Raw genomic sequence first — 25810 nt, forward strand, 5'->3', positions numbered from 1 at the left:
AAATCAGGAAGAGAAACAAAACACAAGATAAAAATGGGCAAAGAATATAAATAGGTAAAATCTAAAGGGAAAACCAGAATGACTAATAAGTATATTACCCCATTGGTAATTAGAGAAACGCAAATTAAAGTGTTAATGTGTTTCTACTTTATATCTATTGGTTTGGCAAAAATAGGAGACTGAGCTCTCATGGGGAATGAAAACTCATGAGGGGTTTCAACTGGTACATCCATTCCGGAGACAAATGGGCAATACTTCACTGGAATGAAATAATACTTGACATGCAGTATTACATAGTTTTTAAGAGTGTGGTTCTGGAGCTATACTGCCTGAGTTTGAATCCCAGCTATGTCTTTTACTAATAGTGTGACCTTGGTAAGCCACTTAACTTTTTTGTGAAATGGAGATAATAATACCTACTTTGTAGGTTTATTGTGAGCTTAGAACAGTGCTTGGCACATAGTATGTGTCAGAAAATTGTTAGCTATTATTATTATTGTCTTCCTAATCATCAGGTGTTGATAGCCAGCTTCCAAGATTGCCCCCGATGATCCTTGACCCCTGGTATTCAAGCCCTTTGTAGTCCCCTCCCATAATGAATAGGGCTGTCCTGTGTAACCAGTAGGATGTACCGGAAATGTGTTACTTCTGAGCTAGGTCATAAAAGACATTGAAACCTCTGCCTTGTACTTTCTTGGATCCCTTGCTGTGGAAGAAGCCAACTGCTATGTCATGAGGACACGCAGGCAGCCCTCTGGAGAGGTCCATGTGGAAAGGAACTAAGACCTCTCACCAATAGATGGCACCAAGTTACCCATCCCTGTGAGCAACCTTGGAAGTGGATATTCTAGCTCCATTCAGACCTTTAGATGAATGTGGCCTTGATCGACATGTGACCACGGCCTCATGAGAGATCCTGAGCTAGAATCACCTACCTCCGAATTTTTGACCCAAAGAAACAGTGAGGTAGTAGGTGTTCACTTTTTAAAAAGCTTTATTGAGTTATAACACACATAGTATACACTTAACTCATTTCCCATGAGGTACGCTTCAGTGGTTTTTAGATATCACAGAGTTGTGTACCTATCACCACAGTTTTTAAAACATTTTGATCACTCTGGATATAAGAACTTTGAATCCATTAGCGGTCGCTGCTCACGTGTCCCCAGCTCTCCCATCCCCTGACAACTACTGATCCACTCTCTGTCTCTTTGGATCTGCCTGTTAGAGACATTTCGTGTAGTATGTGAATGGGACTGTCCTACAACATGTGGCCTTTTGTGTCTAGCTCTTTCCACTGAGCGTGTTGTTTTTAAGTTTCATCTGTGTTGTGGTACATCTCAGTCCTTCATTCCTTTTTATGGCTGAATAATATTCCCTTGTATGGATAGCACATTTTATTCATGCATTAGCTGATAGACATTTGAGTCATTTCTACTTTCTGTCTGTTACGAATGGTGCTGTTGTGAATATTTATGTACAAGTTTTTGTATGGACATACACTTTCATTTCTCTTGGAGTAGGTTTGCTAGGTCATAAAGTCCATGTTTAACTTTTTGAGGAACTGCCAAACTTCCAAAGCAGTGTATGACACTTCCAGTTTCTCCACATCTTTGACAACACCTATCAACTATCTGCTGTGATTCTAGCCATGTTGGTGGGTGTGAAGTGGTATCTCACTGTGGTTTTGATCTGCATTTTCCTAATGCCTAATGTTGTGTAACATTTGTATATATCTTCTTTGGAGAAATGTTCATTCAAATCCTTTGCCCATTTTTCAGTTGGGTTGTGTGTCACACTTACATATGTGCATGCACACGCACATGGGCGCACACACACACACACACACACACTCTAATGTAGAGTTCTTGATATATTCTGGTTGCAAGTCTCTTATCAGATACATGATTTACCAACGTGTTCTCTCATTCTGTGGGTGTTATTGTTTTAAGCTACTAAGTTTTGAGGTAATTTGTTATACAGCAATAGGTAACTAATGCATTAAGTATGTATATACTCTACATCAAAGCAGCTCTACTTCTGGCTGTATCCTTCAGTGAAACTTGCAGATAGATCCACAAGGAGTTACATAAAAGGATGTTTATCTGTGTATAGTTTGGGTAGCAAGAAGCTAGAAGCAACTTAGATGTCTGTCCCTGAGGGAATTGATAAGTAAAATGTGGTATGTGCATAGGAGAGAATATAAAAGCAGTCAGATGCAAGCAGTTAGGAACTGCTGTGACATGACAGACTCCAGGTGAGGAAAATAAAGGAGAATTCGATTTACAGCAAAAACCAGCTAAGTAAATTAAAACACACTAAGCAGCATTTTTTCTAAGGAGGATCTATACACCTTAACACCCTGGAATAGTCTGTAGGAGGGAACAGAATGGGACCGGGATGGCGGTGGATGGGAGGGAAAGGGAAACAAAAGCGAGGCCTTACGTGGATGAATGTGATCGTGTGTCCTGGGCTCTGACAGGTGGTCACCTCAGTCCTGTGCCCCTGAGGCCCTGAGCACAGATCCAGAAGCAAGGTCTTGCTCTACCAGAATTGACATTTTGCACTGTGTTAGGCTAAACTGCCATGACAGCCACCGAAGGGGCTACCTTACCACAATAGAAGTTTTTTCTCCTTCCTCACTCATGTAATGTGCAGGGTAGTTTGAGATTGGCGTAGTGGGAGGAGCATTCTCTGTTTGGGGGCCATTTAGGGACCAAGCTGATGCTGATGCGAACACAGCCTCCAAGCTTGCTTTGGGTATTGTCATTTTAGTGAGTTGAGCAGAGCCAGGCAGATCGCTTGGGAGATGCAACAGGGCAGCTCTAGAAGCAGCACAGACTTCGACTCCTATTCTGACGGCTAGAACTTACTTACATGGTGCTCCTTAATGCAAGAGAGCCCCAGAAATGCAGTGCACACCCAGGAAGAAGGGGAGAATGGATTTTGTTGGACAGCTCTAGTGTGCACATCTCAGGCCCCAAAAGAAAGGCTGTCCGTCCTCCAGCCATTTGATACATATGTGGATTTTGAAGCAGTGTTGAAATCTAAAAATCCCAAAGGGACTCCATCCCTTCTCTTAACTGGAGAGCCTGAGCTGGAATCACTGCCAAGTTGGAGAGGTCTGTTCCCCAGCTGTAGCCAGTGGCTGTCAGAGAGATGTGTAGGCAGAGAGGTGGAGGTATGTTAAATAGGAAACAAGCTCAGAAAACAAGTTCTACAGTTAGCATGATGCATAGTTGGGACTTGAACCCAGAGTCCTACTGGGTTGCGCTCTGCCTTGCTGGTCCTTTGGCTCCTTGATGTAAACATTTTGTGAAAAGGCCCAATGTTAGAACGTTAGCGGTGAAACTGGTGAAATCTGAATAGAGTCCAGAGTTTAGTTCCTACAAAGGCGTGCAATGTTCATCTCTCAGTCTTGACAAATGTACTGTAGTCACGTAAGAGGTTTAACAGTCGAGAAATTGGGGTGAAGAGTAACAAAACGAAACTCTACATTATCTTTACAGTTTGCTAGAAGTTTAAATTTTTTCCAAAATAGAAAGCTTATTTTACAAAAAGTCCTCAGTGAATATAGGCCTCAGATCCTATTCTAACTTACTACTTCAGAGTTTATGCTTTTGTAAGCTGTTTTGTGAGCCATCCCCTTTCCTTGGCCAGAAGTGGCAGTGAGTACATTCAACTCCTAGCCGTTTGTCACAACTCTTATACACAGCTGGGTTTTATTTCCGTATGGGCCCAGGTTTTAACTTCATTTTAATGGGGCCCCACACTTTCTTAGGAACACCTTGCTTTAGGAGGCTGTTGTGGACTGAATGTTGTATCCCGCCCCCCCCCCCCCCATTCCCATGTTGAAATCCTAGCCCCAGTGTGATGATACTAGGAAGTAGGAATTTTAAGAGGTGATAAGGTCCTGAGGGTGGAGCCTCATGAATGAGATTAGTGCCCTTGTAAAAGAAGCCCCAGAGAGCTCCCTTGTTTTCTTTCTGCCATGTGAGGACACAGCGAGAAGCTAGCTTCTGAACCAGGAAGAACCTCATCAGATACCAAATCAATCTGCTAATGTCTTGATTTTGGACCCCCAGGCCTCCAGAACTGTGAGAAATAAATGCATGTTGTTTAAGCTCCCCAGTTTAGGGTATTTTTGTTACAGCATTTTGTTTTGAATGGACTAAGACAGGCTCAGATGTTTTAGAAACCTTAAACCACATTGTTTTTTCCTTAACAAAGGAATCTGTCTGTTTTCAAGCAGAGACTTAAGTGGAGGGGAAGTAGATAGATTTTATTGTAGGTGAGCTCTGTGTTTGGTAGGCACTGGTGAAAATTTACGAATTTCTTCTCCCTCCGATTTTTCTGCCTTAGTGTATGTGAGCACAGCACATCCTCCAGGGCAGAGACCTCCAAGTCTGCTCAGCAGGTGGCTGGCTGTCATTCCCTAGGCTGACTACTAGAGGGCAGTGTGATATGCCTTTTCCTGACTGGGGAAAGGAGGCCTCTGGGTCTTATCCGTGTTTTAGCATCTCTCAAGGATATATAGATGGCTAAATTCAGTTGCCTATTCCATGTCTTATCCCTCTTTTAAAACCAGAAACGTAATCCTGTTTTCAATATGGTAAGTATTTTTAAGAGAGAGACCTGGTGTTTAGACTTTGATGAGATTCTCCCTTAGGCTTTGGATACCTTCTCTACGTGGAAGATTTTGTTTGTTTGTTTTAATCAATCCAGACCCTCATGTTCTCCTTCCTTTCCTGTGCCACTTTCTCCACTCTGAAGTTTAGACTTAAGCGGCAGTGAGCAATACTCAAACCCACTGGATTATACACTTTAAAAGGGTAAATTTTATGGTATGTGAATTATAATCTCAGAGAATGTAAAGGGAAAAAAAGCAGCAGTGAGCAGACGCTGTAGCTCAAATAGAATGTCATTAATTGATGGCACTGACAAGAAAAGTTTTGATGCTTTGCCATTCATTCATTAGTTAGGGGGAAATAGTCTGACCTCTTTTTCCCTCAGGAGTCCTGGAACACACTGACCTTCTAAGACTCACAGTGCATCCTTCCTTTCTAAAAAGGTTACTCACCCTTGCTCAGTTAGTTTCAAAGAGTTGTATTAGGGTCAGGGTGTGACTGGGAAATCCCAGTGGGAAAACTGAGTCTGTGCTATGAGGTAGTTATGGTGGGACCTCAGTTTTAAGGTTCGATATGGGTGCCCAACTGTGCATTTTTGCATAGGTTATTTGGGCGATTTCTTTCTCCCGATTATTATTATTTTTTTGGGATTTTGAGTCCTCTTGTCAAAAGTACTTCTGGAGCCGGCTTTCAGGCAGCTGGACTGGTCTGTAAAAATAGGCAGAGAGATTATGGGGCCAGGCTGGAGCTGAATTATGTCTGCCCCACGACGCTGGCTATTTTTTTTTTTTTTTTTGGCCGTATGCAAACATTATTGTATCTGGGAAGACAAATTTCCTTTGTACCTGAATGTTTTCCTTTGCTCAGTAGAGAAATTTTGTTTGGCTCCCATTTGCTGCTGTTGACCTTGAGCTTACAGAGGTTCAATCTTTCAGAAAACAAGGGCATGTAGGAGGTCCTGGTGGTAGTTTGATCCTGAGGTGGTGCCTGCGAACCCACACTCTTGAGGGGACAGAGAGCAGTCAGCTGAAAAAGGAGTGTACCTTACCCTCCCTGCATGTTATGCTCAGAAGGAGTCACGGATAGAAATGCAGTGTCTAGTGCCTAGTAATCAAGGTTTGTTTTCTTTTCCTTTTGGCAGAGGAGAAAACATTTGTGCAGAGAGGTTAACTTGCTCAGAATTGCTCTAGGTTGGGAAAGATCCAGGGTTTAAACATCAGACTCCACTCCCTACAGTTCTCCCCCCACCCACCCTCACCCTGATAGCAAGGTGACAGGTGAAGGGGTAGTCCAGAGGTCTGTCCTCTGCCCACAGCAGTTCTTACCAGGGGCTTGTCATAGCCTCTGTGATGAAGGTCTCCGTAGCATACTTGGGGCTGAGTTCTACAGTCCTGGAAGAATTGCTTGCTGGTAGTTTCAGTTTGTAACTTGGCTTTGAAGACCCTGAGTGTGCTAGAGGGGCACTTACCCTTGACTCTTTTTACCAGGGATTTGGGAGGAGGTAGATAAGACATCTGGGAAGAGAGGAATGCATGTCTGGGGAAATAATAATAATGATGATTTTAATTGCTATCTTTTGTTAAGTACTTACCACGTGTCCAGCATATGCTAAGTGCATATGTACCTCACCTCTGTGGTCAGGGACAAATATCAGAGTCCATAAGTGGCTGCAGATTCAGGAAAGTAAAATTTCTGGATTTCTCAAGACAAGTGGGGTTGGGGTGTCCTGGTCGGGTAAACGTTTTCCTTTGTTCCCTTTCTACCCCCATTCCCCTCCTTGGGTTGAGGGAGTAGTTAGGACCCTCATGCTGATTACCTCTAGACAGAGAGCTTGGGCACTTTACCCTGGTCACTGTGCCTCCGTCAAACTTGACAGTGCTCTTCCTACCCAGGATGGTCATCTCCTGCTTCACCCATCTCGGTTTCGGATGCTGATGCATAGTGGACTGCCAGCCAGGGGCATTGTCTTTCTGCACAGTCTGGGTGTATTTGCTGCAAGGGGTAAACACATTTCTAGAGGTCAGGACCTATACCTGGGAACCAATCCCGGCATGCCAAATAGAGGGGCACCGGGCCATCTACGTGGTTTTTTTTGCTTTTCCTATGTGTGTCTGCCTAAACTGTACAGAGTGTTTTCAGGTAATTTCAAATACACATTTATTTCTCCTCCGAAAATAAAATTTTAATTAATTTTATCTCTGTTTCTTTTTCATACTCCCTAGTTATCATGCTAAGACCCAGCAGAGATGATGCGACACCTGCAGCCAAAGGATAGGGTGATGGAAAGCATTCTAGAACGCCCTGCTAGGCAGCTAGAGGCTTGGCTTAGAGAATGTGGTCTTGGGAAGTGAGCTTGGAGGTATGTTTGTTAGGGAAGGGGGAAAAGAGCTTTCTTACTTGCTAGGCTCGCATCCCTGTTCACTTCCCAGTGAAGGTTATCCTTTCCTCTACCACTGTGGAATAGGACATTTCTGTAACATTTGTGTGGCACTGTGCGCGTATGCCTGGCTCTGCGTTGGAGCTGGGCCTTCTAACCTTTCAGGGATGAGTCAGAGGGAAGTAGAGGGCCATGCTGGGCCCCCAAGGGAAGCAAGCTCTAATAGGGGAGAAGCCAGGACAAGGATGGGCAAGGGGAATGCCCGAATCTCTGTAATTTCATGAGTACCAGATACGCCTGGCTGCTCTACCTCCTGGCTTGCAGTTTGAGCTCCTGTCTCTCAGAGATGCACGGGGGAGGAGACTTACCCCCAGTTATGAACAGCAGGCAGTTTGTCCTTGCCCAAAACTTAGGTGAGGACGAAATAAATCTGAACTAGTTGAAGATCCAGGATTCTAAAACAATTACTCCTTTGCTTTGTTGCCTTCTATAACCATGTCTCTGAATTGGACAGAAGACTGAGTTCTAAATTATTACAGATCTTGCTTGACTTATAATGGGGATACATCTACATAAACCTGTCGTAAGTTGGAAATATCTTAAATGGAAAATGCATTTAATGCATCTGAAATACTGAACATCATAGCTTAGCCTAGCCTACCTTAAACGTGCTCAGAACCCTTACGTTAGCCCATAGTTGGGCAACAAAGCCTATTTTATAAGAAAGTGCTCATGTCACGTATTGAATACTGTACTGAAAGTGAAAACCAGAATGGCTGCATGGGTGCAGAAATGTTGTCAGGGAACCCTCGTGATCGCGGGGCTGACTGGGAGCTGAGGGCCGCTGCCACCCCTCAGCGTCACCAGAGAGGATCGTACTGTGTCACACCAGTGTGGGGAAAGATCCAGATGCAAAATTTGAAGTACGGTTTCTACTGAATGTGCATCGCTTTTGCACCGTCAGAAAGTCGAAAAATTGTAAATGAAACCGTCATAAGTTGGGGACCATCAGTACCTTTCTCTTGGGCAATAGAGCCCTCCTCTGGCCCCTTCCCCCACAGCAACCCTGCAGCTTGCCAACAGTTCTGGTTACTCACTTGATCCCCTGGCTTCTTTTGTCTGGGTCAGTTTTGAGGACTTGATTCCACCCTGAGGCTTGGAAGTCACTCTGGTATTGGCTGGTGTACTCCATGTGGCCTGGACGCACTATTGGTCCTATTTTTCTGCCCTGAATATGAACTGGGAACGTGGACTGACCAAGAAGAGGGCTCTGCAAGGAAATCTGATGAGTAGTGGTCATATAGTCGTCACCTGAAGGGAGCAAGAAAGTGTGCAGAGTCCCTCCTCTGTGTGGGAAAGTCTTGAGAGGGAAGATCTTGACAGTAGGACCTGGACCCCAGCCTTGGCTCCTGCACGGCTCATTCTATTTAAGCAAACCTTTCATAAGGGGAATAATAGACCCAATGTAAGAACATTGCCTCTTCCTCCAATCTGACCTTTAGGGTTGTCTCCCCAAGACCAGAACTAAAGAATCCTTGGTGTGGAATCCAGAGTATTCTCCCACCCCTTTTTGGGTCACCAGAGCTTTGAAAACCTGGACTACAGAGCTGTCCACTGGTCTAGCCTAAATAGGGAGGAAGGTAGGCTAGGATGGGGTGGTTGGTGTGGTCTCCTCCCAGAGTGCTCCTAGCTGGCCTTGTAGTCAAATATTGCCTGAAGGGCTCTTGAAGAGACAGGGCTGGGGTCTTTACTGCTTACTGTATTCTCCTGCGCTGGTGGTTCCCACCCCTGGGATCAGCCTGGGAGATAGGAGTGCCCCGGGGAAAGGGTGAGGTAGGTGGATTTATACTGAGTGCCACTCATCTATCCTGTTACCCTTTTTGCCATGAAGCTAAGTCTCACCTGAATGGGAGGGTTTCTCCCCATGGTAAGTCACAGGCTGTATCCTCCCGGGCTTATAACATTCTCCATAGGTTGTACTGAAGGGGAGCCACTGAGGCTTGCTGTGCTGGTTGGAGTAGCTTGGGGGTTGCGTCTGGAGTGGAGCCTTGGGAAGGGGCTCCAGGCGGTATTTAATATCTCCTGGGGCTATTTCTTCCTGGGCTTCTTCTGACTCCTGCAAAGCAACCCCCCTGCTGCTGCTTTCCCAGAGTAGGGTCCTTCTTACCTCTCCATCTATCTTAATTGTGGAAGTCATTGGGGGATGGGTCTCTTACAGTGAGAGGTCATCAAAGACGAGGCATGTGCTACTTTCCAGCAAGTTCCCTTACTTCGCTGAGCCACAATTTACCTATTTGTAAACTCACTTCCTGGGTTATTGGAGAAGATCTGAGATAAAGTATCCAGCATGGTGCCTGGCATGTAGGAGGCGCTTCATAAGTAATACCTTGTCTTAAAATGTGAACACTAAAATATTTCCAAGAGCGTTTCTGCCGTATCAGCGGCACATGTCCTTGTTGGGTCCACTCTCATCTCACTCCCCACCTTACCTGAACACTAGGATGGCTGTCCCCTGGCTGGGTTTGGAGAGCCAGCCTGTCTTGCTTGGGTGCGGTTGAGGGTGGTGCTATTTGAGGAAGGGTGGTCAAGTGGGCCGGGTCTTCTGTTCCCAGGAGAGGGGGTATCTAGAGCAGGGGTAGGAGTAGTGATAGACCTATTCCAGTGAGTTTTCCCCATTTACCTCATGGCAGCCTTCCCTTACCCGTTACCCCTACCCCACCCCCCTGAGGGCAGAGCTGGGATGTTGCTGGTGGCCATGGTGTTCAGATAGGACCCAAACTGAGTTTATTTGAGGCCCCAGCAGTAAGAACTGGGCAGGATGGTGTGTGTGTGTGTGTGTGTGTGTGTGTGTGTGTGTGTGTGAGAAAGCACGTGCAGTGCTTTCTTTGCATGTAAGGGCATATGACATTTCAACAGCAGTTATTTTAAATGAGCATTTCAGGTCTTTTTTTCTTTTCCTTTTTTTGGCCTTGAAAGTAGTGGTGGTTGCAGGAGAGGTGGCTTATGATGACATTGGTTACTGGTGGGCTCACTGATTGATGGGCCGAACTCTGGATAGGGGGGTGCCCTACCCTAGGGCTTGGTACAGTTGCTGTGTCTATGTTTCCTAAGAGGCAGAGGAAAGAGTAGTCTCCAGGAGCATAAGAGGTTTAGACCTGAGTCAGGGGTTTGTTCCCTTGCTTGCTTCGAAGCCATAAGGATGTACCCCACAGGACCTGTAGAAGCCCCTCCGCAGGGATTTGCCAGCAGCTGACACTCTTTCAGGGAGAGAGAGGCAGGGTGGCCCTCTGCACGGGCTGCACTTAGACTCAGCATTTTTGTTTAAAGCGTGGGAGATTGGGAGAGAAGGGGTTGCTGCCCTTTTAGAAGCAGCTTTTCGGCAGGTGAGGAAAGAACCATTTTGGACTGGCCAATGTGAAGTGGAGAAAGCAGGGTAGGGTGTGTGGTGATCTGCAGGATGGAGAAAGGACCTGCCAAAGAGCCATTTTACCGATGGTTGATGTTGGCAGGCTACAGCTGTAGTGGGGAGCAGGTAAAAAGAACTCTGTGGGGAGGTCTGCCCTTGAGCCATTAAGGTATAAGCCGCCCTGGGTGAGAGCAGTACCCAGGACAGGAAGTGTCCTGTGTCTTCTGCCTGCCAACTCTGTACAGAGAACAGGAGCTTTGGGGACAGGTAGGGGAGTGAGAAGGGGGATGCTGGGTAGGGGGTGACCAGAGGACACTCAGCCACAGTCAGAGAGCTCACAGATATGGCCGAAGGTGGACACTGTGGCCTTCTGGCTTTCGGGGTTGTGATTGGAGTAGCATCCTTGCTTAGCCCTGCCGTCTGTCCCCAGCTCCTGAGTGAGTGCCCATACTGTGGCAGATTGGCATTGGTTCTGAGGTTTGGTGTCTTAGGTTGCCAGGGTCCTCCTCACTGAATATGAAAGCCACCCTACTGGCTTTGGGAGGGGAGGTGGAAGTGGCTATTTCCCTAACAACAGACTCCTGGGACCAGCAGCTAGGGGAGGGGGCGATTATGGAATTGGTCAGGTCTCAAGATTGTTGGATCTTATCTCTGCTACCATTTCTCAAGTCCACTTCTGGATCTCCACTGTGTGGGAGATGTGTGTGTGCATGTGCATGTGCCCTTCAGAAAACGTCTGTGGTTTCCTGCCCTTATGTCCGCTATGCGCACACACACACACGCACACATACACACACACACATGCACATATATACATACTCACCAGTTGTCCTGAGACAGAAGGTTGACCTGCATCTTGTCAGCTGTATGGATTTGCCAGTAGCTGACACTCTTTCAGAACCTGGAATCATAAAACAGGAATGTCAGAGGTGGAGGATAACATAAAGAACTTCTATTCATGACACTTTCCCCACACCAATTAATTTAAAAGTATTTTCCATCAGTTTACTAGTTCAACTGCTATCCCAACCTTTGGTCCTATGGAAATACACTGCTAATGATATGAATCCTAGAACCAAAGTTAGGGTCTTAAAGAGACCTAATTCTCCCATCCACTCTACTGCTGGAGTCCCCTGGCAAGTCACATTTCAGGAAGTGCCACTCCTACCCATGTTTGAACACTTTCTCCCCTGTCACCACTTCCGGGGACATATGTAGCCCATTCTTGGACAACTCTAGCAGTTATGTTAACCCTGTGGCTTCACCATTTGCCTGAATTTTCCATCTTGGGGCTTACAAAAACAGATTGGTAACCCCTGTTCTACCTGACAGCATTTTAAATGTGTTGAAATAAGTTTTTCCTTCTCTTCCTAGAGTCATAAGTTTAAGGTAATAAGGAGAGTTTTGTACTGAAACTTACATCAGAAAGGAAGCAGACAATTTTTGCATAAAAGGTAGTAGGAAATTAATCTTTATACATAGGGTCTACTTGTGTCTGTACACTTCACATAGGGCCTCTTCCCTCCCCTCCATCCCCAATCCAGCAACAGAACGAAGCGTGACAATTCAGCCAGAGGCTGACACAAGAGGAGGGGCGGGAGGAAAAGGATGAAGGACCATAGGGAAGGACTGAGGTGGTCAGTGCAGATGGTCTGGAGGCATGTTCACTGTGAACCTTTGAGGGTGGCCTCAAGGTGGGTCCTAGAGTCATAAATGAAGCCCAGGGACAGACTGAATAGACTAGAGAAACTATTCTTTTTTTTTTTTTTTAATATATGAAATTTACTGTCAAATTGGTTTCCATACAACACCCAGTGCTCATCCCAAAAGGTGCCCTCCTCAATACCCATCACCCACCCTGCCCTCCCTCCCACCCCCCATCAACCCTCAGTTTGTTCTCAGTTTTTAACAGTCTCTTATGCTTTGGCTCTCTCCCACTCTAACCTCTTTTTTTTTTTTTTTTTTTCCTTCCCCTCCCCCATGGGTTTCTGTTATGTTTCTCAGGATCCACATAAGAGTGAAACCATATGGTATCTGTCTTTCTCTATATGGCTTATTTCACTTAGCATCACACTCTCCAGTTCCATCCATGTTGCTACAAAAGGCCATATTTCATTTTTTCTCATTGCCACGTAGTATTCCATTGTGTATATAAACCACAATTTCTTTATCCATTCATCAGTTGATGGACATTTAGGCTCTTTCCATAATTTGGCTATTGTTGAGAGTGCCGCTATAAACATTGGGGTACAGGTGCCCCTATGCATCAGTACTCCTGTATCCCTTGGATAAATTCCTAGCAGTGCTATTGCTGGGTCATAGGGTAGGTCTATTTTTAATTTTCTGAGGAACCTCCACACTGCTTTCCAGAGAGGCTGCACCAATTTGCATTCCCACCAACAGTGCAAGAGGGTTCCTGTACAGAAACTATTCTTGAACGTGCCATCCTGCAGGTGCTGTGTGGGTTGGGGAATATCACATGAACCTGAAGCAGGGACTGAGGGAGGAATCTCTGGAATTTATTGTGTTTGAGTAGCTGACAGTAAGACATTTTCCCCTTTAACTGTGGCACCTCCTTTATGATCGCGAAGTAATATCACAGTTATGTTGACATTGTAGGAAAGCTGCTGGGCCCATCTTACTTTTGTCTAGTTTCTTCAACTGTGACTTTGAGTCCCATACTATCTTCTCTGAAGTCACTCTGGTTTGCTGCCCCTTTTAAAGTACAGCACCTGGCTTGGGTCCTAAGGCGCAGGGTATTCTGATCAGAGGACTGATCATAGGACTGTTACTTCTCTGCATTTAGATATTATATTGTAATCAATGTATTTAAGTTTGAATTAGCTTCCATGGTGATCACATCCCACCATTGATTCCCACTGAGAAAACCATCGTCAGAAGTTCCCACTGCTCCTTTACACGTGTTGTGAGAGGAGATGGAGCCACGTTACCCCCTTTGCCTACTTGTGCAGTTGGCATTTTGGGCCACTATAGTTAACTCCAGCCCCTAGAAATCCCACTGTCTTGCTCTTTGACACTTTCTCATCATGTAAGGTAATGGGATGGTGGACCTTGTCCTGGTTTTTCTTGGTGCAGGAGAGGAGGAGGCTGGAATGGGGCTTATCTGGGCCCATTCCTTCTCCTAAGGTTCAGCCAACATGGTCTCATGCTGGAGAGGACTTAACTTCTGAGTTACAAATTAGAAAGTCTTTCACTGTGGAGTTTAGAGAAACTTTTGAGAAAGACAAACTCAAACAACCACTTGAGGTGCTGGGAGACCTCTAGGGGATATGGCAGGGGCTAGAAGGGCCTTGTCTTGCCCGGTTCTGCTTAGGGACTCACAATGCAAACTTGTGCTGCTGCTGTAAGTGCAGGGTCAGCTTACCAAGTCAGCCTTTTTTCTGAGTTTTCATGGCATTTTGTAGTCAACATTCGTCATGCTGTTTTGTGGATCATGAGGTCCTCTGGCCAGGACTCTTAGTCATTTTCTTATTTTTATTCATATTCTTATTTTCTTAGGCCTTCTGCTCATTTTCAAATCCCAAGCTCCTAGACTAAGGAATTATACCTTAGAACTAATAGCTGTCCTTTATTTAGTGCTGCTATGGGCCAGGCACTCTCCTCTATACATTAATTTCATAAAAACTCAATAAATTTGATGCTAATGTTTCCATTTTGTAGACAAGGAAGCTGAGGCTACAGACCACAGAGCTTCTAAAGTCTATGCTATTTGTCTCAATGACTGAATGAATAAGTCTTGTGGTTACTCTGGGTAAGAGTAGGCCAAAATTGGTTCATTGCCTTCCGGTTGCTCCCCAAAACTTCTTAGTGGAGGTTTCTAATTAGCAGAGCTAATAATTGATTGTCATGTATGCAGCATTAGATGAATGCTTAATTAGTACATGGACCTCCTGTCAGATATTCATGGAGTGGCTCTGCCAACCAACCCAGTACCAGTGACAGGGAGTTTGTAGCTTTCATGGGAACAGGGTAAGGGAAGCATGATTATCCCAGTATTGATGGAGAGACTGAGGATAGGAATGCCTCCAGGGTCATGTAGGAGGCAAATTGAGGAGGAAGCCTTTATCTACAACATGTGTTGAGTCTGCTCAGCATTCTGTCAAAGTCCTTTGTGACCTGACCTATCAACCCTTTCCCTGGAATTTCTGGACTTCTCACTTGCCTGATCAAACACCACTGGTTCCAATCTCTGTGTTTTTCCAAGCTGCTTCTGCTATTCTGTTTTTTTTCTCCCCATAGCAGAACCTTACTCATCCCAGATCAAGTGTTTCCTTTATGGAGTTTTCCCTGGCTTCCTTGCTATGGGCAGAATGGCTGAATTAAGTGCTTCCTATTTATGTAATATTTGTAAATATTTATACACTCAACATAGGATCACCTAAATCAATAAACAAATATTAAGAGACCCAAAGGGAGAAATAGATGGCAATACAATAATAGTGGGGTCCTTTAATACCCCATTTACACCAATGGATAGATCATCCAGACAGAAAATCAATAAGGAGGGGTGCCTGGGTGGCTCGGTTGAGCATCTGACTTCGGCCAGGTCATGACCTCATGGTTCATGAGTTCGAGTCCTGCGTCAGGCTCTGTGCTGACAGCTCAGAGCCTGGAGCCTGCTTCGGATTCTGCGTCTCCCTCCCTCTCTGTGCCTCTCTCACTCACACTCTTTCTCTCTGTCTCTCTGTCTCTCTCTCAAAAAATGAATAAACATTAAAAAAAAATCAATAAGGCCTTAAATGACACATTAGACCAGATGAATTTAATAGTTATGTATACAGAACATCCCATCCAAAAGCAGCAGAATACACATTTTTCTCAAGGGCACATGGAACATTCTCCAGGATAAATCATATGTTAGGCCACAAAACAAGTCTTAATAAATTTAAGAAGACTGAAATAATATCAAGGATCTTTTCTAACCACTATGGTATGAAACTAGAAATTAATTACAAGAGGAAACTGGAGAAAAGAAAACAAGAATACAAATATGGGGAGATTAAACAATATGCTACTGAACCAGTGGGTCAACAAAGAAGTCAAAGGAAAAATAAAAACTTACCTTGAGTCAAATGAAAATGGAAAAATACAACATACCAAAATTTATGGGATGCAGCAAAAGCAGTTCTAAGAGGAAAATTCATAGTGATACATGCCTACCTCAAGAAACAAAAATCTCAAACAATCTAACTTTACACTTTAAGGAACTAGAGAAAGAACAAATGAAGCCCAAAGTTAGTAGAAGGAAGGAAATAACAGATCAGGGTGGAAATAAATGAAATAGAGACTAAAAAGATCATACAAAAGATCAGTGAAACTAAGAGTTGGTTCTTTGAAAGGAAACAAAATTGATAAACTTTTAGCTAGGCTCACCAAGAAAAAAAAAAGAGGGCTCAAATAAATAAAATTAGAAATGAAAGAGGAGACATTGCAACTGATACCACAAATACAAAGCATCATAAGAGCCTACTGTGAACAATTGAACATCAACAAACTGGACAACCTAGAAGAAGTGGATAAGTTGTAGAAACATACAAAATTCCAAGAGTAAATCATGAAGAAATAGAAAATATGAATTGATTGAAGAGGAGGGAGCACCTCCAAACTCATTTTATAAGGCTAGCATTGCTCTGATACCAAAAACTGACAAGGGCACACCAAGAAAAGAAACTTACAGGCCATTATCTCTGGTGAACATAGATGAAAAAAAAAAATCCTCAACAAAATACTACCAAACTGAATTCAACAATACATTAAAAAAATTACACACAGTGTCCAAGTGGGATTTATCCCATCATTGCAAGATGGTTTGACATCTACAAATCAACATGGTACACAGTAACAAAATGAAGGATAAAAGTCATATGATCATCTTAATAGAAACAGAAAAAGCATTTGACAAAATTCAACCTCGATTCATGATTAAAAACTCAACAAAATGGGTATAGATAAATGCCATGTACCTTGACATAATAAGGCCACACATGACAAGTCCACAGCCAACACCATATGCAATGATGAAAAGCTGAAAGCTTTTCCTCTAAGATGAGGTACAAGACAAGGAGGTCCAGTCTCACCATTTTTATTAAACTAGTATTGGAAGTCTTAGCCAGAGCAGTTAGAGAAGAAAAATAAATAAAAGGGTTTCCAAATTGGTAAGGAAGAAGTAAAACTGTCACTATTTGAGGATGACATGATTTTGTAAAACCCTAAAGACTCTACCAAAACAGTGTTAGAACTAGTAGATAAATTCAGTAAAGTCACAGGATACAAAAATCAATTTATAAAAATCTGTTGGATTTCTATACACTAACAACAAGCTAGCAGAAAGAGATGTTAAGAAAATAATCCTATTTATAATTGCATCAGAGAGAATAAAGCACCTAGGAATAAGTTTAACCAAGGAGGTGAAAGACCTGTACAGTGAAAACTGTAAGACATTGATGAAAGAAAGTGAAGAGGATACCAATAAATGGAAAGATCTATAGTGCTCATGTTAGAAGAATTAATATTGTCATAATGTTCATCCTACCCCAATCTAAAGATTCAGTGCAATCCCTATCAAAATTCCAATGGCATTTTTCACAGAAACAGAACAAACTCATAAAATTTGTATGGAAACACAAAAGACTCCAAATAGCCAAAGCAATACTGAGAGAGAAAATCATCACATTCCCTGATTTCAAACTGTATCACAAAGCTATAGTAATCAAAACAGTATGGTATTGACATAAAAAAGAGACTCATAGGTCAATGGAACAGAATAGAGAGCCCAGAAATAAACCCACATATATATGGCGAATTGATTTATGATAAAGGGGGTAAGAATATACAATGAGGAAAAGACGGTTTGTTCAATAACTAGTGTTGGGAAAATTGGACAGCCACATACAAAAGAATGAAACTAGACTACTACCTTATACCATTCACAAAATTTAACTCAAAAGGGATTAAAGACTTGAATGTGAGACCTAAAACCATAAATCTGGAGAAAACACGGGGAGTAAGCTCCTTGACTTAGGTCTTGGTGATGATTTTTTGATCTACCTCCAAAAGCAAAGGCAACAAAAGCAAAAATAAACAAGTGGGACTACATCAAACTAAATAGCATCTGTCCGGCAAAGGAAACCATCAACTAGGTGAAAAGGCCACCTACCTTTGCAAACCTTATATCTGAGAAAGGGTTAATATTCAAAATATATAAAGGACTCATACAACTCAATAGGAAAAAAAACCCCAATGAAGTAGTGGGCAGAAGATCCGAATAGCCTTTTTTCCAAGGAAGGCATGCAGATGGCCAGCAGACACATAAAAAAATGCTCAATATCACTAATGATCAGGGAAATGCAAATCAAAAGCATAATGAGAAATGGAGTGGGGACTGTTGCTGCTGAGTCCCCAGAATGCATAACTACTGGTTCCTGATGTAGATTGTATGCATTTGTATATTACTTTGCAGCTAATTTACATTAACTTCGCTGGATGATAGGACATAGAAATTCCCCAATATCTGTAACCCCATTCCCATCCTACAAAGAAACACAGTGGTCTCTATACTTCTGAACTTAGGAATCCCAACTCAGATAGGTGGAGAGAAGGGGGATCCCTAAGAGCCTTGCATCAATCAGGTAACAGCACAAAAGGAAGGGATCCAAGAGTCCTGCTACCCTGGGGCTGACTGCTCCGATTTCTCTTCCTCATCTCTTAGGTTGGGGATGGGAGCTTGTGAAATGTCTATATTGATTTTGCAATTCAGGCTAAGGAGTCATCTTGGGGAAAGCGGGTAAAGGAGAGAGGCTTTGCAATCTATGTGGGCCTTTCGGAAGGGCAAGAGGACACATGCCAGAGCAGTACGAGGCAGCCAGCTGGATGGGGCTGTCCCGCTGCAACGTGGACGGGCCGAGGCACGCTGCTCCCTGTTGCCATTTGCTGGACACATGTAAAGATAGCATCTTACTCCCCTCAGGCTTCTACCTTTTTGCTGAGCTGGCTCTTCTGTCTTCCTTTTTACTCTTCCTTTTGTCAGGTGTCTCCCCGCCTTGGGAAAGTCCTGCATCCCTTCTGTCCCCAGGCTAGACTGTTGACATGCTGGTGCTCTGGCCCAGGACAGGGGCTCTGACTTTCGCTCTTGGTGCTGACTGAAAGGGCGTAGCTTCACCTCTGCTTGGGGACTGAGAGAATGTTGCTTGTCTCTATGCTCAGAGCATCTCCACTTTCTCCCCAGGCTCTCTGGGACCCTGTACTGGCCTGTGATTAGAGAAGCCATTTATTTTCTTGTCCAAACTAGGACACTTCTGAGAGTAAATGGTGTGTTTGTGTGTATGAGCACACATGTACTATTAATAGGTATGCCGAGACAACACTTGTAAACCAGGACTGTCCCCGGTAAGCTGGAATTCACGGTGAGCATGGTTCTGAGGGTCTGCTGGCCTTCCTCTCATCCCTAGGGGAGGTGTGGAAGGTGAAGGCAGCCAGCAGAGGCAACTGTGGCACCAGGTCCGTGTACAGGTCTCTGAGCCTGGAGAGCTCCCTTTGCCACTGAGGGGTTGCGGGAAGGAAAGGCTGGGGAGCAGAGGCTGGGTGTGGTGGGTGAAGCTGGTTGTGGTAAAGGGTGCATCCCCTGCTGATGAGGTAGGAGACAGTGAAGTCTGGGCTCATCTAGGCCTGATTTACAAACTAATAAGAAGGCTATGTGTTCCTTCTAGTGGAGCTGGGGACAAAGCCCAAGCCCCTGCGGGCCTGGTTTCTCAAAAGCTCCCTGTAATTCCTGGATTGGACCGTGCCTCTCCTGAATCCCGGCAGTTTTTGTCCTGCCCCTTCAGACGATGACTGGGCAAGTGGGTTTGCGGCACTACCAGCTCCCGAGGCTGGCACCTGCCTAGGTGAATCAGCAAGAGGGCTCATGGGGTCAGCCCAGGGACATCCTGTGTCAGAGGGGACTGTAGGAATACCTAGAATCTTCCCTGCCTGACTTGTAGATGGAGAATGCAGACCAGCCATGGAGTCCTATGAAGGAGAAGGGCTCTCCTGGAAACTTCTAGCCCTCTCTCCTCATCTAGTTTTTAACTCTGGCAGCAAGACTCCATTTCTGTCTCCCTGTCCCCCCCTGTCCCCACCCCCCCATCCAATCCGCCCCGCCGGGAGGACTTCCCTCCTTGACTCCTAAGTGCACAGTTGGGAGACCTTGTTGCTTGTGGGAGGAATGGATCTCTGTAGGCTGAGGTCCTTCCTTTACTCTGGCCTGGGGAAAGCCTTGGTGGCTGGAGTCTGATCCCCCGGTCCCCAGCCTGTGATGTCCTGTACTGGCTCACACCAGCTCCCGTGTCCCATCTCCTCTCCCTACTCACCTTAAGGGAAAAGTAGCATCTGACTTTGCAGACCATGTGTTGGTGATCATACCCTAGCTCCTCAACCTTTGGCCTCAGTGATGGTAAAAGGGGAGGTGTTCTAAGCAGGCTGTGGGTAGAGCTGCTCTGCCTAAGCAGAGAATTCTGGAGCCGCAATGGGTATCCAGGGTAGCCACAGGGATTACCATGGCAACACGAAAGGCAAGCCTAGTGGTGAGGAGGTGGGGCTGGAGCAGGATTCCTGGGGTGGTCAGAGGGGGGCTTGAGGGTAAGAGAGATGAACCCACCCCTGCCCCTGACAGGGGCCAGTGTGCCCCCTCCTGTTGCCCCTGGTCAGCCGGAACCCCGCCCTCTCTTGCATGCTTCTGTGAAGTGCCCAGCCTGGGCAGAGGGTCTGCTGGTGTGTGGAGAGCTGGTGGCTCTAGATGGGGGAGGGGAGCCCAACTCAACTGCAGAGATTTGTTTTCTCAGTCCGTCCAAAGAATGGCAATGGGTTTTGGACTGTTCCAGCTGCTTCTCTACCTGGGGGACCTTGAGCCATCAAAGTTAACTTAGACTAGTAACCAGGGATCAATTACTGGCCTGTAATGTGCTTTCCAACTTCCCTTGCAAAAAGCAGCCTGTTTGGACAGAAAATGAAAGTGCTTTTCTTGCTCTCTGGCGCCACTGAGACAGTCTGACGCCTGCCCTCCCCACTGCCCGCTGCCCACTCCTCACTCATTGCCTCCCTCCATTAGGCAAGGCTGAGTTAACCCCTTGGGCACCAGGTTTGGGGTGCCGGTGGGTTGCTGTTGCCCTCTCCAGACCTGCCCCTCCTCCCAGCTCAGTTCTCAGGAGCGAGGAGCAGGCCAAGTCCAGTGCCTGCCAGCCTCCTCTCCACCCTCCCTCTGGCTGCCAAATCTGACTTTGATTAGCGTGTGAGGGGGGAAGAAAGCAGGAAAATAGAATATTAAAATCTTAATTCAATTTAAAACACTGTCATTCACAGGCATGCCAAACAGTGAGATGACTAATTATTATGCAAATGAGGCAGATAGAAAAGTGATTAATAATTGCACAAATTAAAAATTATTGTAAACATCCTGTGACGAGCGATAAGTCCGATGGAGAGGCGAGGGCGGTGGGCCGGGGAGGCCGCGGCGGAGCCGGCTCCTGCATCCTTATTTCCTCATTAGGGGGATTTAATTAGTGCCTGATGATGGGGCTCAGTGCTGCCAGCGGTGGAGGAGTGGGCGGCCGGCCCCGGGGCTGGCCGCGCTGGTGCTCAGTCCCTTTCCTGCTCCTCCTCACCGCCCCGTGGCCAGGCGGGAGCTGGCTGAGCGTGAGGAAGGGCCGGGGTGGGGTGGGGTGGGGCGGTGGGGAGGCAGGCTGGCCACCCTGAAGGACTGGTGCAGTGCAAAGTTTCTCTGCTGCTTTCTGCTGGCCTGGACCAGCCGCTGCCTCCGATCTGGGCCGGGGGCAAGGGTGAGGAGGCTTATCCTGGTTCAGCCATGCAGATTCCTGAGGTCCAGTGAAGGGACCCATGGAGCATCACTACAGTCCTGAGAGTGAGGGGCAGTCAGGTGCATGAGGTTGCCTGGGGGCTTGTGCTTACTCTGGGTTTGTTTTCCTGACTCTGGGGGGCACACAGGGACCAAGTCGGGGCCCTGGGCTCAGTGACCTGCCTTCTCCACGTCCAGCCTGCGTGCAAGCTTCCTCCAGATCGGGCACGCTTAGCAGCTGCTTTGGCTCCGGTTGACTTTGTTGTTCTAGGCTGGGGGCAGAAGTGTCTGAGCTCCTCTGTCCCAACAGTGCCACTGGTGCTTTTCAGGGCACGGGCCATCCTGGGCCCCATCCGCTGAAGTAGGGCGACAGCTGACGCATTCTCCTTAACAAAACCTACCTGCTAGCTAGAGCACAGTGGCCTCCTGCCAGGCCCTGAGCCCTTAGCAGGAGCAGGGGGAGCTGGGGCCAGGCCTAAGGTGAGGTGGCTGATGTGGCCCGCTGCTCTGCCCCCATCACCATGGGCCTTAGGGAGAAGGCCTTCCATGTCCAGAGAAGACCACAGATCAAGGCAGAGGTCAAGGCCTGCTGAAGAGCTATTGCCAATCAAAGGAGCAGGGTCTGCTGGACATGGGGAAAGCTTCTGGGGAGGACTAGGATGGGGAGCTGGTCTTTGAAGGATGGGGAGGACTCAGAAAAGCGGGTAGGAGATGGGGAACAGAGGAGTAGGTTATCCAAGCCTTTATTTTTTTCCCCAAGGAGTCCAGATTTCCTAACAGCTATTGCCATCCGGGGCTAAGAAACTGAGGTTTTCATAAGTCAAAGGTCCAGCCTGTGTGTCCCCAGATTTCTCTTCCTGAGAGTGGGAACCAATTATATGCTGGGAGCCTTTGTTGTTGACAAGGTGCCTACTTAGCCCCACCGAGTCTTACTGCCTCAGTCCTGCCTCCCCTGTGCCCCAGATGTCCCTTCACCTTGGGGGTAGATGTAGGGCCTGGGGCCTGAGTTTGAGGGGACTGATGCCAGGCAGGGAGTTGCTCCCCTCTTTAGGGGTGATTTTCCAAACCAGGCTGCACATTCCCCTGAGGCAGCCACCACACCGGGAAAGCACAATTTGGTGGTTGCTGCTCAAAGAGTTGCTTACTCCCTCTTCCAGGGCAGGGTAGTCCTGCTGCGGCTCCCCTGGGGCAGGCTGCATCCCTACCCACCCATGCTCCTTTTCAAGAGAAGGGCAGCCTAGACTGTAGCACTTAGTGGAACCCATGCATGCCCCACAGGGAATGCCTAGTCATCTCCGAAGGTCCTTAGTTGGCATGATGCCCTCTGAAATCCCAGTGTGCCTAGGAATGCCCATATGGCCTTTGCTCCCTGGGACACCCCAGAGTTTCCCAGTAACTTTCCAGTATGTCCCCAGCAACTCCTATTGCTTTCTTATCATGCCCCAGTATCTTTCTGATAGAATCCCTGTAAGGCCCCAGTGCTCATGAAATCCCAGAACACTCTAGTATCAACAGCCCAGTGTTCTTCAGGATTTCCAATAGAGTTCATCAGTTCCCAGAGTGCCCCTCCTCCCCACCACTGCCAGCTGGGAATAGTGGAAGGGGATCTGCTGCCCTCCACTCTCTGGGCCCTGCCACCAGGAAGGGAGAGAGGTTCTTTGCCCCCAGCCTCTGCAAGACACCTGGGCTTCCCTCCAGTGGGAAGTGGCGGGAAGGGGAAGGGAGAGGAAACTAACATCTGTTGAGTGCCAACTATGTCTTATGCATTTCATTTAGAGAAGTGAACTGATTTTTCCCAGTCATTAGGTGGCAGGAAGAGACCTGAGGGCAGCTCTCTTGGGTCCTGCTGCACCCCTGCAAAGAACCAGAGGAGGCAAATCCCAGGGGCCGGGGATGCATAGGGTGGGGAGAGGTGGGTCAGTGGTCTCTGGCCTCCTTCCTTCCCCCTGCTAGTTGTTTCAGTTGTTTTCTCGGTTCCCAGGAAAGGAAGGAAAGGGGTTATGACTGGTTAGGCTTCTTTTGGAATGAAGCTCTGGTTCCTGGGAACGTTGTGGCTCTCAAGTGGCTGCAGGTGTCAGATCACACCCCTCTTCAGGTGTCAGGTGCTCTATCCGCAGCCCACCAGACCCGCAGACTGGTCCAGATATACCCAGTTCCAGGGACAGTCTGAGGTTCTGGGCTCACCCCTGGCCCTTCCCTCAGCCCTGGCCATAGCCCCGGGCGCCAGGCTCCAGGTTAGCGCCAGCCTCCCCTACCCCTTCCCTCATGCTAGCTGTAGATATGCTGCCCATGTCAGCCGCCCATCTGCTTCTCTTCCCCTGGCTGCCTTCCCGGGCATGGGAGACACTTGCAAGGTGACTTTGAACAGTGCAGACTCAGCGGGAAGGGGGATGGGAGCAGCTCTGCAGGTGGGGAAATGTGAACTAGACGGGTGGGGGCCTTTCCCTCCCCTGCCCTAGCTATGTCCCTCTACTCTGAGCATGGATGGAAGGGCAGAGAGGGCAGGGAGCACTGGATGAGGGAGTCTGTGCTGGTGGGCTGGCTTCACCCCACCCAGCACTCGGACGCCCTGCTCCCACCTGGGGGTGCAGAAGAGAGGAGGAGTGACTCTGGTCCAGGGTTGGGCAGCAGCTGTCCTACCCATACAGGGTGGGGAGAAGAATGTTTTAGTATATCTTGGCTCCCCAGTCATCTCCTCCCCACCCCACTCCCACTTTGGTGGAATCTTTGAAAAACATGTACTGGAAGGTTTAGGAGTTAGGCAGTTTAGAGACAGACAGACTGCCTAGGTTCATATTCTTCTCCATCATATAATAGCTGTGTGATCTTGGACATATTAGTTAGGGTCTCTGAACCTCAGTTTCTCTCTTCATAAAATGTGGCTAATACTGTTACTTACCTGTCACATAGTAAATGCTCAATTAAAACATTTAATGATATATGCACTTTTCTGCGTGCATATGTGCATATCATATGTGAAGTATATCATACTTCATATAATTATACTTGCACACATATGTGATCATGTATGGGTTTTGTGTGTGCTCTGTTGTTCCCCACTTTGCTCTCTGTTGTTGCCTCCAGAAGGTTGGGTGGGAGGTCAGGGGTCTGCTCTTGACCACTCTGGCTACTACTCAGGGGGCTGAATTCTGCTTGGGAAAGTCGGGTCCAGAGGGGAGAGGGCTTAGCCTAAGGCAGGGGAGCTGGAGCTTTGCTGAGGGAAGGGAAGGGGGACAGGGAGGGTGGCCTGGGGTGTGTCAGGAGTCCCAGGCTGTCTCAGGGCAGCAGAGGCTTGAAGCAGTTGGGAGGGTATCTTTCGCTCGAGCTCACCCCTCCATCCCGTTAGTGCCCACACCACGTTCTCCATATCAGAATCCACGGTGCCTCTGCCAATGCCCTGGCCAGTGAGGAGAGCCACTGGCGCTTGCTGCTTGTGCCTGGGGGAGATCTTCTGGAGGTCAAGAGGGATTTTTAGCTCACAGGTTGCCTCCTTCTACTGGTTTACCCTAAACTGGGAACAATTTGGTGAGATTGGGGGTCTCCCATAGGCGGAGACTTCATGGAGTCTGTGGTCTGGGGCTCCTTCTATGAGGCCTGAGCGATGGAATGGCTTCTGGTGAGTTTTCTGCAGGAGATGGTCTCTCTGATAAGAACTGCAGGGTATGGGGTCTTCGCCTGAGGATCTAGTGAGTAGGTGCTGATGTCAGCATGAGGGAGGAGGCTTTGCCTTCTGTGTCCTCTTTATGCCCCTACTGCTCCGGGAAGCCTTTAGCCCTGGCAGGGGCTGGTGGAGGTGGGGAGGAAGGAAAAGGAGCTGATCCCTGACATAGTGGTGTCTCTGGTGGCAGTGAATTTGGGACTAAAAATCGATAATGCCGATGTATGCCAGCCGTGCTTAATTGCAGAATCACTGAGGACAATCTGAGATAAAAATCACTGAAAATATTGACTCCAGGCATCAGGTTTGTGCCTCCTTCCTGAACACCCCCAATGTAAAATAAATCTCTCTGCATCTTTATGGCTATGGCTGAGCGTTTCTCAGAGTCGTCAGTGAGGTGTAGGTCAGGTAGACAGTCTACTCTCCTTGAGTCTGGTTTCCCCTGCCAGATATCCCAGTGAAAACAGGTGGGAATGCACGGAGGGATACTGTGAGCAAGAAAAGTCAATGGTCTGTACACCTGGCATAGGGGACATTGTGGTTGTCCCCCTCACCCCAGCCGTAGTGACAGTGAGGAGGGAGAACGGGCAGCTGGAATGTTTATGAACCTCTTTTCTCTCTTTTTCTTTTCAATTACAATGATACCTCAGGTAATTAACTGCTAATAACCTTGTTAATTTAAAATGGATCCTCTCCCTTCTGGCCATCACAGGGAAGACTCAAGTCACAAACAGTCAACAAGTTTGGAGGAAAGGGGATGGGAGTGAGCAGAAGAGAGGGGGAACGAATCTGGGTGGGCAGGTAGAGCTGTGGCCGTTTGGTCCCACCTGGTTACCAGCAGTGCTTTGGAGCTGTAGGAAAAGTTCCTCGTAGGTAGAGGGCACTCCGATGG

At 46.9% G+C, this 25810-nt stretch overlaps 2 protein-coding genes across 12 annotated transcripts in view; one reads left to right on the plus strand and one right to left on the minus strand.

Moving 5' to 3' along the window:
• BUD13 (BUD13 homolog) overlaps positions 1 to 25810 on the plus strand; it is a 61491-nt gene that overhangs the window by 28486 nt on the left and 7195 nt on the right. The gene's annotated exons all lie outside the window — the stretch shown is intronic.
• LOC109278603 (uncharacterized) lies at positions 5091 to 11325 on the minus strand. Of its 11 annotated transcripts, none has more exons than XR_008421299.1 (9): positions 11235 to 11325; positions 9495 to 9629; positions 8908 to 9118; positions 8103 to 8316; positions 6473 to 6620; positions 6097 to 6142; positions 5954 to 6019; positions 5474 to 5654; positions 5091 to 5336 (listed from the first exon to the last, which is right to left on the minus strand). XR_008421299.1 is itself a non-coding variant. In XM_053900464.1 (8 exons), the coding sequence occupies exons 4-8, from the start codon at positions 8303 to 8305 to the stop codon at positions 5233 to 5235; spliced, it is 786 nt and encodes a 261-aa protein (XP_053756439.1). In that variant the 5' UTR covers positions 8306 to 8316; positions 8908 to 9118; positions 9495 to 9629; positions 11235 to 11325; the 3' UTR covers positions 5091 to 5232. The 11 variants fall into 11 exon arrangements, 4 of the variants coding, with proteins under 4 accessions (XP_053756439.1, XP_053756438.1, XP_053756436.1 ...); XR_008421296.1 differs by having other exon boundaries at positions 6097 to 6164; positions 6253 to 6620; XR_008421293.1 differs by having other exon boundaries at positions 5474 to 5630; positions 5954 to 6354; positions 6445 to 6620.

Source organism: Panthera pardus, unplaced genomic scaffold (assembly GCF_024362965.1).
Source record: "Panthera pardus isolate Hobbes unplaced genomic scaffold, ASM2436296v1 HiC_scaffold_12, whole genome shotgun sequence".
Taxonomy (NCBI): Eukaryota; Metazoa; Chordata; class Mammalia; order Carnivora; family Felidae; genus Panthera; species Panthera pardus.